The 12,673-nt window shown below is 34.9% G+C and overlaps 1 protein-coding gene across 3 annotated transcripts in view; it reads left to right on the forward strand.

Annotated features, from left to right (window-relative positions):
- The window catches only part of LOC129005284 (DDB1- and CUL4-associated factor 6-like), a 56,352-nt gene that overhangs the window by 17,601 nt on the left and 26,078 nt on the right, over positions 1-12,673 (forward strand). For all 3 annotated transcript variants that reach the window (XM_054434129.1, XM_054434130.1, XM_054434131.1), the window contains exons 4-5: positions 5,594-5,772; positions 12,114-12,249. In XM_054434129.1, coding sequence (XP_054290104.1) covers positions 5,594-5,772; positions 12,114-12,249 — 315 coding nt within the window. The remainder of the gene's footprint in view (positions 1-5,593; positions 5,773-12,113; positions 12,250-12,673) is intronic.

The following is a 12,673-nucleotide window of genomic DNA, read 5'->3' on the forward strand; positions in this document are numbered from 1 at the left end:
CTTGCTGAGAAAAAAATAGCGGAGTGATACGGGCCGGTGACTACTTTCTCTAGGGCGCCTATTTGTGTTGCCAGCTGAACCTAAAAACGTGTTGTATAGTGTTTGAAAGACTAATTAGTTTTAAATGCTTTATAGTGACTGTAGGAAAAATATAATGTGGAACACAAGTGCAAAAGGTCTTTGCTGCACTCGAGATCATTCCGCCAAATGAACTTTAAACTTAACCTTAGTGACTTAAAATTGATTAGGGCCTGTGGTTTTATTTGTTGTTTTAGTTCCATTCTGTCCGTTATTTATAGGATTACTTATCTATTTTAACATAACTTCACTTCAATATGTTTTAAGTAAGCTAGCTACCTGTATTTAAATATTGTTGTATATAAGCTCAAAAATGTAAGCATGAATAATTGTATGTAATTTAAACTTTGCTAGCAACTTGCATGAACTCATTTTCACAATATCTATTAAATTTTTACCATATAGTAAATAAATTAGTACCATTTAGTTTTATTATTTCATTTAATTTAATCTATACTATTATAAATGAAATATAAATGAAAATACAGTATTCGTATTTTTACTAGAGATATAATAAAATTTGCTAGTTGATGCTAACCTAAATATTTTATATTTTATTTAAAGATATATTTATTACTCATATAGGCTACCTTTTCATTTATGTATTTATAAAATTCTGCTAGTTAAGATAAACAATCATTTACTTATTAGCCATTGATTGTAATTTTATGTTTATGTAAATTATGCATTCTTTATTTATTTTTCTCTCCAATGTTAACAATAGCACACAACAATAGTCATAGGTCGGGACTGGCAGCGGGCACTGTGACAGTTGTCATGCACGCAGATGGCGATGATAACAATTTATTTCATGAAAAACTAAACTGTTTAAACCTTAATTCTACTGATGAATATTCTGCATTTTACAAGCGTAATGTTGGTGATAGCTCTATTAGTATATTTCACTCAAATATCAGGAGTTACAGGAAAAACTTTGATGAAATGTGTTTATATCTCAATAATTGTATTTCAGGAATTGACATAATTGTTTTTACAGAATGCTGGCTGTCTGGAGGGGAGGGGGTGGCTACCTTGGAGGGCTTTGACCTTTATCACACTTCTACTTATCGCAATCAGAACGATGGGGTTATTGTTTACATAAACAAACATTTGTCTGCTACGGCTACTGAAATTACCATTGGGGACGTTTACGGCATTTCATTACAATTTTCTCTATTCAACAAACACTTCAATCTATTAGCAATTTACAAAACCTTTGATTGTAATGTTGAAATGTTCCTACATGACCTTGAAGTTTACTTATTTAATATCAATAAAGATCACATGGTTATTTATCTTGGAGACGCTAACATTGACATACTAAACATGAATGTTCTCTCACATAGGTACTTAAATATTTTAACTGGATCTGGATTTACACAATGCATTGACAAACCTACACGAGTGACTCAAAACACAGCAACATGCCTAGACCACATATTTATCAAATACAAAGACTTGGAGAGTGTACAGTCGGCTGTGTTACAGACTAATGTTACCGACCACTACAGCACCGGGATCACTATCACATTGGGGACACCGAACTGTCACTATGACCCACCGCCACGCACACACCTGGACCACGCACTACTCACACACTTCCTCACGCATTCCAACTGGGATCCCATAACCTCTTGTCATGACAATGTTGATTTCTGTTCCGAACATTTTACCAGAATCATCTCTAATTCTGTTGCTGCGGCTAGTAAGTTGGCTTATAACAAGAAATCTCGTTTCAAAAAGTTAAAACCGTGGATAACGTCAGACTTAATACATCAAATAAGAGTAAGAGATAAATTAAGTAAACAAGTCAAAAAGCAGCCTTTTAATAACGAACTTATTACTCGATACCGAGAAATCAAAAATAGTTTAAGCTTTTCTTTGAAGCTGACAAAAAGAAATTATTATAGAAATAAACTACACTTGACTGGTAACAACCCTAAAATGTTCTGGGGCATAATTAATGAAATATCTGGCAGAAAATGTAAAAAAGATTCCTTTCCTATTGATAAGTTTGTTCCAGCGGACCAGATATCTCCAGCCCAATGTCAAAGAGTTGCAAATGACTTCAACGATTTTTTCTCCTCTGTAGGCTCTAATTTAGCAACCTCTATCGACTCAAGTGGGGACCCAGTTGTGAATGACATTGACTTTGCCCATGATTGCACATTTACACTTCACACAATCACTGAATCCGAACTGAAACGATACATTTACAGTCTACGCGGTGGGTCAGCACCTGGCTACGATGGTATCTCAGCCGAAGTCCTGAAAGCCAATTTCCATTTGTTTAAAAAACCACTCTTACATATAGTAAATTTAAGCATTTCATCCGGTAGATTTCCTGAATGTTTGAAATGGCAAATTCATTTCCTCTTTATAAATCAAATGAATTTGCCAATATGAATAATTACAGACCAATATCTATTTTGAGTGTATTTGCTAAGTTAATTGAGAGAATAGTAAAAGATCAATTAGTTACATTTCTTCAAGCAAACAACATTTTGAGTGATTGTCAGTATGGGTTTCGCTTGGACAAAAACATTTCAGATGCACTTTTTGACATTAATAGGGTCTTAAATTCGGCAATTTCAGATAATGAACATCCAATATTAATATTTTTAGATCTTAAAAAGGTATTTGATTCAGTTGATCGATCTAAGCTTTTTTCCAAATTAGAAGCAGTTGGCGTAAGGGGTAACGCTCTTCAATGGTTTAAAAGTTATCTGTCTCAAAGATCTCAACTTGTATCAATTCTTAACACCAACAGTAATATTGAACATGTTAACTATGGTGTGGTTCAAGGCAGTACACTTGGGCCTGTTTTATTTTTAATATATATAAATAATATTTCAAAACTTAATATTTTTGGTAAACTTTTCTTATTTGCTGATGACACTTTAATTTTGAACAGGGGAAAACTTGGCTTGAGGCCCGCAACAAAGCTTTGCACGACCTAATAGAAACCAAGTTATGGTTAAACCAGAATATACTCTCTTTAAATTCATCAAAAACTAAGTTTATGCCAATTTCTTTAAGTTTAAAATCTGATTACAATCTAGAAAATCTCGTCATTCACACCTGTGGTGATTACCTCGACGCCAACTGTACATGCGAATCTATTGAAAAAGTAGAGTCATTCAAATATTTAGGAGTGGTCTTTGATTACCGTCTTAAGTGGTCTAGTCATATTCAATATTTAAACAGCAAAATTAGAAAATATATCTATGCTATCGGTCAGCTGAATCAGATTCTAAATGAAAGTGAAATGAAATTAATGTACTATGCTTTTGTTCAATCACTTTTATCCTTCGGAATCATAAGCTGGGGGGGTTGTTCTAAAAGTATTTTAGAGCCATTAAACATAACACAAAAGTTAATATTAAAAATTGGTTTTGGGAAGTGCAAGCGTTACCCATCTGACACTCTCTTTAAGGATGTGTCAGTTTTAACGATCAGACAACTTTCCTTAAAAAATGTTCTAAGTCATATTTTTAAAAATTATAACAACATTTTCTCCATAATTTCCCATACACATAATACTAGATATTCTACCCGAATTGGAATTTCATCACTACAACTATACAAATCATTTTCATCGACCAACTCATTTTATATTGCACACGTTCTATTTCGTAACTTGCAAAACAATTTTCAAAGCGTTAATCTCTTTGACTCCCCCACTTTAAACATATTCAAACGCCGTGTCAATGAGTGGTTACTTGGTCTAGGCAGGGACGAGGCTGAGCTTATCATCACAGCTGATTACAGACACAGACGCTCCTGACACGACATGCGACCTGACCATTGTACTCTGACGACTCGTTCTCCACCGCCCGCCCCACCCCCCTCTAGACACACTTTGAAAACCGTAGTACCGTAGTTATATTATTTTTTATTTAAACTTAATTATGCCACTAGTTTTTTTTCACATGGTTTGCTCTTGTAACTCCATTTAGACCATATCTTCACCTCATCATATCTTCTGTTATTTATTTATTTATTTAGATTTTGTTTTGATAAATAATGTAATGTTTGGATGCAACTGCAGTCGACGCACAGGCTCGCTGCCCATGTCGGCTATTCTTTATAAACATGTACGCTTTGTAAACATATATGTAATGCAAAGGTTAATTTTATGTTATTCTTTAAATTCACTTATGTTTTTCTCCTTTAAATATGATTTGTGTACAAATTTCTGTAAATAATTTGTTGGAATAAAGATATAATTCATTCATTCATTCATTCATAAAAAAGAGGTGGTTGCTGTATGTGTGTATGTGTGTATGGGAAAAGTAAACTCAAAAAATACTGGTCGGATTGGGCTGAAATTTGGCATGATGATAGCTCACATTCCCGATTAACATATAGGCATATTCTTATTTCAAAAATCCTTTCGGGCTCCGCCCCAGTGGCTCTGGAGTTTCCCATGTTAACCTTATGAGAAATGGAATTATTGAATCTTAACAGCTGTTTCAATTAAACAAGTTGGTTCTGTTCTATGATGTTCAATAGCATTAAAGTTACAAGGATTACCAACAGGGTGCAGCACTATTATTTCTTTTACATTTATGACAACAGCTAATTTGCAACCAAAAGGTGAGTGAGCGTAGCGAACGAACTTCAACCTGGAGGCGAGTTAGCGTAGCGAACGAGCTAACCTGAAGGCAAGTGAGCGCAGCGAACGAGCTCCAAGCTAAAGGTGAGTGAGCGTAGCGAACGAGCTCCAACCTAAAGGTGAGTGAGCGTAGCGAACAAACTTCAACCAGGACGTGATTGAGCCATGCGAACGAGATAATCTTGAAAATTAAGAAGTTAAACGGGGCAAAGCCCGCGGGTTACAGCTAGTATCCTTTAAAACAACTATTTTTGTTAAAAACCTCCACAGAATGTATTTGATTTGTTTTTTCCATCAACATTTTCTAGTTATGTGGTTCTTTTTTCACACATGGGGGCATGGATAAAATCCCTAGATAAAACTGCATCGGTAAAATTTGTTACCTATTTTAACATTAAGTAACCTATCTCCAAAGCCTACATTTATAGTCGTGTATCTCATTAGTTTGTAACATCTATCAACAAATTCAATTATACAGTCTGACAGGTCCAAGAAGGCACGTTGCAAGTCAGATGAAACGCTGATCAAGTCTCAAGGTTGAGGAGGGTAAGTCTCGGGTAGCTGGCGATTCGGAGGTAAGGCTTTTTCCCCGCCTGTTGCATTGGGAAATGTAAAAAATATTTAAATTATAAAAAAGACATAATGTTTACATGAGCAAGAAAAACAATATATTGAAAAAGTAAACAGAATAAAATAATAAAATATGATAAATATACACATATGTTAAATACAGGTCAAGGGGAAAAAGTCATAACACCGCCATTATCCACATCTCCCTATACTGCCCAGCGCATTGGTGGCATCTTAGTTCTTAGATCTGTCTGATTGTTACCGGCTTATTATTTCATAGTTTATCATTATATTATAATAGATATCTCTACTTTATTTCATTTTCAGACTTGTTCAGATCTACAGAGACCTGTAACAACCAGTTCAATTGCCACAAAGGTACGACTTACGAGATAGCGACAGTTCCTAATGAGCCTCACACTTTCCTCAGCTGTGGAGAGGACTACACAGTTAGATACTACGACCTGAGAGTCAAGGAGAAGTGCTACAAGGAAAACTGTGACGAGGTAACAGAATCTTGGTGTACGACCTTTTGAGAAATATTTTATATAGCCTCCACTTAGATTCTTGTACAAATGGACTCTTCCAAGTTGGAGCATACCAACTTGATGGAAGTATTTTATTGCGGGAAGTACATATTCCGTTAGTTCTATTTTTATCACACCGTGTCATTTAAGAAAATCGTAATTTGTGGAAATTATCATGATATTGTTGTAATCACGGATGTCGCCATCATCTCGGGAGATGATGATTATATTGGAGTGATTTTATACAAATTATAAATTACAATATAATAGTGAGGATTGATTTGTGCCTATATCATTATCAAGGCAAGTGGATTCTTCGCTGTTTAATCGATAACTTGGTGATCGATGGAAAAATTTTGAGTAACTTTTCCGTGCCTTGATAAGTTTAAAAATTGTAGCAGTACAGTTAGTTAAATCAAATCAAATCAAACTTTATTGTCACAAAACGTTTATACATTGCTTAGCTACAGAACAGGTGACATTGTCAAAATTATAATAAATACATTGTTGATCATCTTACATTCTATAGTTAAAAAATTAAATACAATAAAAATAAAAATACTGACTTTGATTTAAAAATAGTTTACAACAAATACTCACTAATATGGTAGTAGTTTTTTTCTATTAAAAATTTTGATAGATTCTTTTTAAATGACATTGTATTGGCTATATTTTTTAAACCTAGTGGTAACTTATTGTACAGTTTTTTCCCCATGTATGTTGGTGTCTTTTCAATGAGACGCAGACGATGGATCGGTAATTGAAAATTATTTTTAAACCTTGTGTTGTATCTGTAGTCAAAATTATCATTTAATAAATTTTCATAGTTTGATTGTACCATTACTAAGGTTTTGAATATGTATAAATTTGGAACAGTTAAGATATTTAATTCCCTGAACAGCGATTTACAAGATTTCCTAAAATATGAGAAAGTCATTATTCTTAAAAACCTTTTCTGTACTTTAAAAACTTTAACTGAATCACATGATAATCCCCAGAACTCAATCCCATAGTTAATAATTGAAAAAAAGAAAGCATAGTAGATATCAATTCTAGTTTTGAGGTCAATATAATTACGTAGTACTAGCATTTGATAACAGGCTGAATTTAATTTACTAATAATATTATCAATACAATTACTCCAAGAAAAATTAATATCCAGTTCCAAACCAAGGAAATTTGCGCTGCCACTGAGTGGTATCAACTGGTCCTGAAAGATAATTTCTGAACTGTAACCTTCTTTTGACTGTGCGGTACGAAAATTTAATAGTTGGGTTTTATCTTGATTAAGTTTTAGTCCATTAACTTCAAACCAGCTTGCCAATTCATAGAAAGTTTGATTAATTTTATGCTCCAATTCAAAATGGGACCTAGCTTTAATAATTGCTGTTGTGTCATCTGCATATAGAATGATTTTTGTTGAAACATTCCTAGGTAAATCATTTATATATAGTAAAAAGAGCAAAGGTCCTAAGATAGACCCTTGTGGGACACCCATTTTAATGTTCTCCCAAGGAGACTTAGATACTAAATAATTTTTAAAAATTACAGTTCTTTGGAACCGGTTTTCCAGGTATGATTTAATCCATGTAATTGATTGCTTTGAGAATTTGTACACATCAAGCTTTTTTAAAAGTATGCTATGGTTAACACAATCAAAGGCCTTGGAAAGGTCACAGAAGACCCCCATGGTACTCTGTGACCCATCCAGAGCCCAAGATACTTCGTTAACAAGTTCGTTTAGAGCCCCTACTGTACTGTGACCTTTTCGAAATCCAAATTGCTCAGCGACCAAAACTGAGTGTGCGTCTAAAAATGTAAAAACTTGATTTAGTGCTATCTTTTCAAAGATTTTTGAAAAAGAAGGAAGAACTGAAATAGGACGATAATTATTAGGATTTTCTTTTTGTCCTTTCTTAAAAAGAGGTTTTACTTCTGCAAACTTTAAATTTTGAGGAAAAACTGAAAATTTAAAAGATTGATTTATTAAAATCGATACAGGAACAGCAATAGAGTGCATTACTTTTTTCATAATATCCAATGGTATTTCATCCCATCCTGCTGATTTTTTATTTTTTAATGACTTTATTGTTTTAATCACATCATCTGGAGTCACATTTGTGAAACTAAATTTTACTTGATTTAAATCAAAGTCAGTCTGAGTTAAGATTAATGCTTCCTGCTCACATGGTTGAATACTTATATCATTGCTCAGTTCAATAAATTTTTTGTTGAAAAAACTAGCTATATCATATCCATTTTTTATAGGCATACTGTTATCTATTACAATATCAGGAAAATTAAGACAAGGTTTATTACAACCGAGCTCAGATTTTACAACTTTCCAAGCAGCTTTACTCTTATTTTCTGCATTTTTTATAAGACTAGAATTATACATTTTCTTTGACAATTTACAAACGTTACTGAAGATCTTTTTATAATTTTTAACATAATTAATAAAATGTATATCGTTTGACTGCTTTGCTAGTCTACTTAGCTCTCTCTTTTTAATGCTCGATATCTTAATACCATTTGTTATCCATTTTTTGTTGTTTGAAGGTTTAACTTTGTTACAAAAAAATTTCAAAGGAAAGCATTCATCAAAAATTCCTTGAAAACATCCAAAAAAGTTTGAACAGTTTTCCTTAAACGTTTTATCTAGTGAAATTTGCCAATTAGTAATACTGATTTTTTTAATGAACGAATTAATGTTTTTATTTGAAAAAAATCGTCTTTTAACCCTAGGTAAATCAGTTTTGTGCTGAGATGAAATATTTCTAGAAATATCCACAAAGATTGCCCTATGATCTGATATACCTAGTTCTAGGTTCATTGATGGAGTTACTTCACACGTTTTTAACTTTAGTGATAGTATGTTATCAATACAAGAAGCTTTATTGTTGGTTATCCTTGTGGGAGAAGTTAAGTTTGCAATGAAACCGTATGTCTCTACTAAAGAAAGAAACTCAAATCTTTGCTGTGGTTTATTTGTGTATTCCAAAACATCAATATTGAAATCCGCTGCAATGTAAACATTATTTATTTGGTTGTCTTTGTTAAGAATCCTTAATAAATCTTCAAACTTATTTAAAAATAATTTAAAGTTAGAATCATCCGGTACTCTGTAAATAGATATGACAATTATTTTTAAATCAATAACCTCTACACAAGACATTTCAAAAACATTAAAAAAAAACACATTAAACATTTTCATTAAAAATACATAAATCTTCCCTAATTTTATATTCTAATTTATTATTTAAAAGTATACACGAACCACCATAACCACAGTTATCTCTACAATAAAAATGTGCCAAATTATAATTTTCAAAACTATTTAAAATATCAATATTTCCTCTACTTAACCAATGTTCATTTAGGCAAATAACAAGTATGTTTGAGCTATCTAAAATCACCTCTAAATCTATTTTCTTATCAATCAGACCACCTTGAATATTCAACTGTAATAGCCAATTATATTTCTTATCTATTTTGATTTCTTTACATACAGGCCATACTCTATTTACATTTGTAAGACTGTGAAATTGGTTGCAAAATAAACAAAAATTGTCTACATTTAAGTGGTCTGTATAGTCTTGTTTACGGTTTCGTTTTTTGAGAGAACAGGGTTATCTTTGGCATTGGACAGAGATTCATTACTATTTACATGATTTACAACTAAAACACTATTTACAATAGGAGACCTGTGGCTTGTAGAACACACCTTGTCTACCTTTGGGGTACTGGATGCAGGGCCAGTTGAGACGTCAAGGTCGGTTGTGCAGATTAGATCGGATATGATCAGATTAGTTCCCAGGTTCTAGATTGTATTTCGTAAACTTTTTGCTCAGTTTCAGATTTAAATTCAAGGATCCGGATTAAAGATCATGGTGTCTACTCTCCGGGAAATTCGGGAAAACCGGGAAAACTCCGGGAATTTTATCTTACCTTGAAATGTCCTGGAAAACTCCAGGAATCCACCCGAACCTCCGGGAATCCACAGCCCGGTCATCGGAATCGTCGGCTAACCAAACACTATTGCTTTTGTTGCCGAAATCGCGGGAGACGATTATCGGTGTCGCCGAAACGGCAAGATATCCTCACGGGTATTGCCGCGATCGCGGGAGACGATTATCGGTGTCGCCGAAACGGCAAAATATCCTCACGGGTATTGCCGCGATCGCGGGAGACGATTATCGGTGTCGCCGAAACCGCAGGATATGCTCACGGGTATTGAGGCGATCCCGGTAGACGATTATCGGTGTTGCCGAAACCGCGATATATGGTCACGGGTATTGCCACGTTGGCGGGAGACGATTATCGGTGTCGCCGAAACCGCAGGATATGCTCACGGGTATTGCCGCGATCGTGGGAGACGATTATCGGTGTCGCCGAAACCGCAGGATATGCTCACGGGTATTGCCGCGATCGCGGGAGACGATTTTCGGTGCTGCCGAAACTGCAGGATATGCTCACGGGTATTGCCGCGATCGCGGGAGACGATTATCGGTGTTGCCGAAACCGCAGGATATGCTCACGGGTATTGCCGCGATCGCGAGAGACGATTATCGGTGTTGCTGAAACCGCAGGATATGCTCACGGGTATTGCCGTGATCGCGGGAGACGATTATCGGTGTTGCCGAAACTGCAGGATATGGTCACGGGTATTGCCGCGATCGCGGGAGACGATTATCGGTGTCGCCGAAACCGCAGGATATGCTCACGGGTATTGCCTCGATCGCGAGAGACGATTATCGGTGTTGCTGAAACCGCAGGATATGCTCACGGGTATTGCCGCGATTGCGGGAGACGATTATCGGTGTTGCCGAAACCGCAGGATATGCTCACGGGTATTGCTGCGATCGCGGGAGACGATTATCGGTGTCGCTGAAATAATAAAATATACAAACCTGTTTTGCCGCGATCGGTTGCCTGTGTTGACGAGACTGCAAGATATGCTCACCGGTATTTCCACGATCGCAGGAGATGATAGCTGGTGTTGCCTTACCTATTAGTTATACTGTTTTATTATGTTGTATAAAATATTTTTCTTTGGAAAAGTTTTGTTTTAAATTAAAATAGTCATTAATAGTAATAATAAATTATTATTAGCGGGTCGCAATTAGTTAAACGGTTTCCAATAGTAGCTCTTAAAATTCAGGAATTTGTCTTGAATTCTCCTGGAAAACTCCTTGAATTTTTCAAACCAGGTTTAGTAGACACCATGAAGATTCAAATTTGTTGGATTGGCCATTTTTTAAATTGCATTAATGAATCAAGACAAAAAAATCAACCTAATTCATAATGATCCATTAAGAAGAATCAGGATGTTTATTTATTTATACAGTTAACACATTCTTTTAAAGTGTGACATGTATATGACATTTAAAATTAAATATATATAGGCTACATATACTGGGTGTCCGGTACATCATAAAGGTGATTCAATGACGCCTATTTGAGGTTCCCAACTCAAACGGTACCGTAAGAAAAAAAGAGAATTAAGATTTTTTTAAATTATGGTGGTTTTTATGAAAAAAATTATATTACTATGTGAGAAAGATATCTATTGTAAAAATAAAGGTTAATATTTTAAATCCTCACAAGATTTACAATAATAATAATACATAAACATTGTGGTATTGAATGAGATTTTACTTAAGTTTCATCGTAAAAGTTAAAATTTTCAACGAAGACAAAAACTTACTCTTTTAGCATAAACCTCTCCATCTCTAGTCCCGACTCTAATGGATTACAGTAGAGTAACAGTGTATTGTGTAATACTATAACAATATAGACTACCAACCGGACGACCGAGCCAAGTCGAAGTAATCAAACAAAACAAGTCAGTTCGAGTTAAGTGAAGGAGAGAATTCACTATTCGCTTAGTCACTCACTCAACTTCACTTCACTTTACTGAGCAGTGGTTGGCTATAAACAAGCCGTTCTACAACCTAAACGATTTTCTAGAACTTCCTAGACCTTTAAATATTGAGTAATGTTTGTATATTTTGTCCTGTAGCTATCCAAATCTGCATACACTTTTAATTCTCTTTGTATTTATTGTTTTGACCTGTTTTACCAGTTGACTTGAGAGAACCACTTTTTGACTATGATAGTGGTTTGAAAGTTATTAATTATTGTAGGCTGTACCAAACCGCATTTGCACAAAGTAAAATGCTGTACCAATACAACATTAGGCAATAATTATGCTAAAACAAAACCGTATCAATTTCTTTGATACACCGCAGTCCCCAATCATATATGAATCTAAAGCGTACCCAAGGTTTATTCATCATGTGATTGATGGTTTATTCCAGGACGTACTGATATCGTGTCAGAGAGCCGTAACTGCTCTAGCCATCAACAACATCCGTCCCTACCAGATGGCCATCGGATGTTCTGACAGCACTGTCAGGATATTTGACCGCAGGATGATTGGCACCAAGTCTTCTGGTTAGTCTGTGTATTTTATATATGTTGGAGAGGGTGCGGCAAAAAAAGAGATCTATTTTATGCAGCCCTCTGTTCCTGAGCAACGTGCGTTTGTTATCGAGTCAAATTTAAAAAGTAATAATTCAGTTATTGCAACTTAGCGGCAGTTCCGTGCATTTTTTTAATTAGGGCGACGTGAATTCCGTCAAGTAGCACAATCATGTGGTGGATTACCAGATTTAGAACAAGGGCTTCTGCGTTTTAAAAAGATGCTGGCAGCCGTCCAAAGCAGTTAGGAAGCAAGACAAATAACATTCGATAGAGTTCGTGCAGCTGTGGAAAAGGGTCCTCGTAGGCTCGCCCGAAAATAAGCATCAGCTTTGAACATGTCTCATCACTCGGTTACACTAATTTTGAGTTCGCTCTAAATTATTATCTCTACTGA

This window comes from Macrosteles quadrilineatus, unplaced genomic scaffold (assembly GCF_028750875.1).
Source record: "Macrosteles quadrilineatus isolate MER2022 unplaced genomic scaffold, UCM_ALF_1.0 Scaffold_19__1_contigs__length_3004403, whole genome shotgun sequence".
Lineage (NCBI taxonomy): Eukaryota > Metazoa > Arthropoda > Insecta > Hemiptera > Cicadellidae > Macrosteles > Macrosteles quadrilineatus.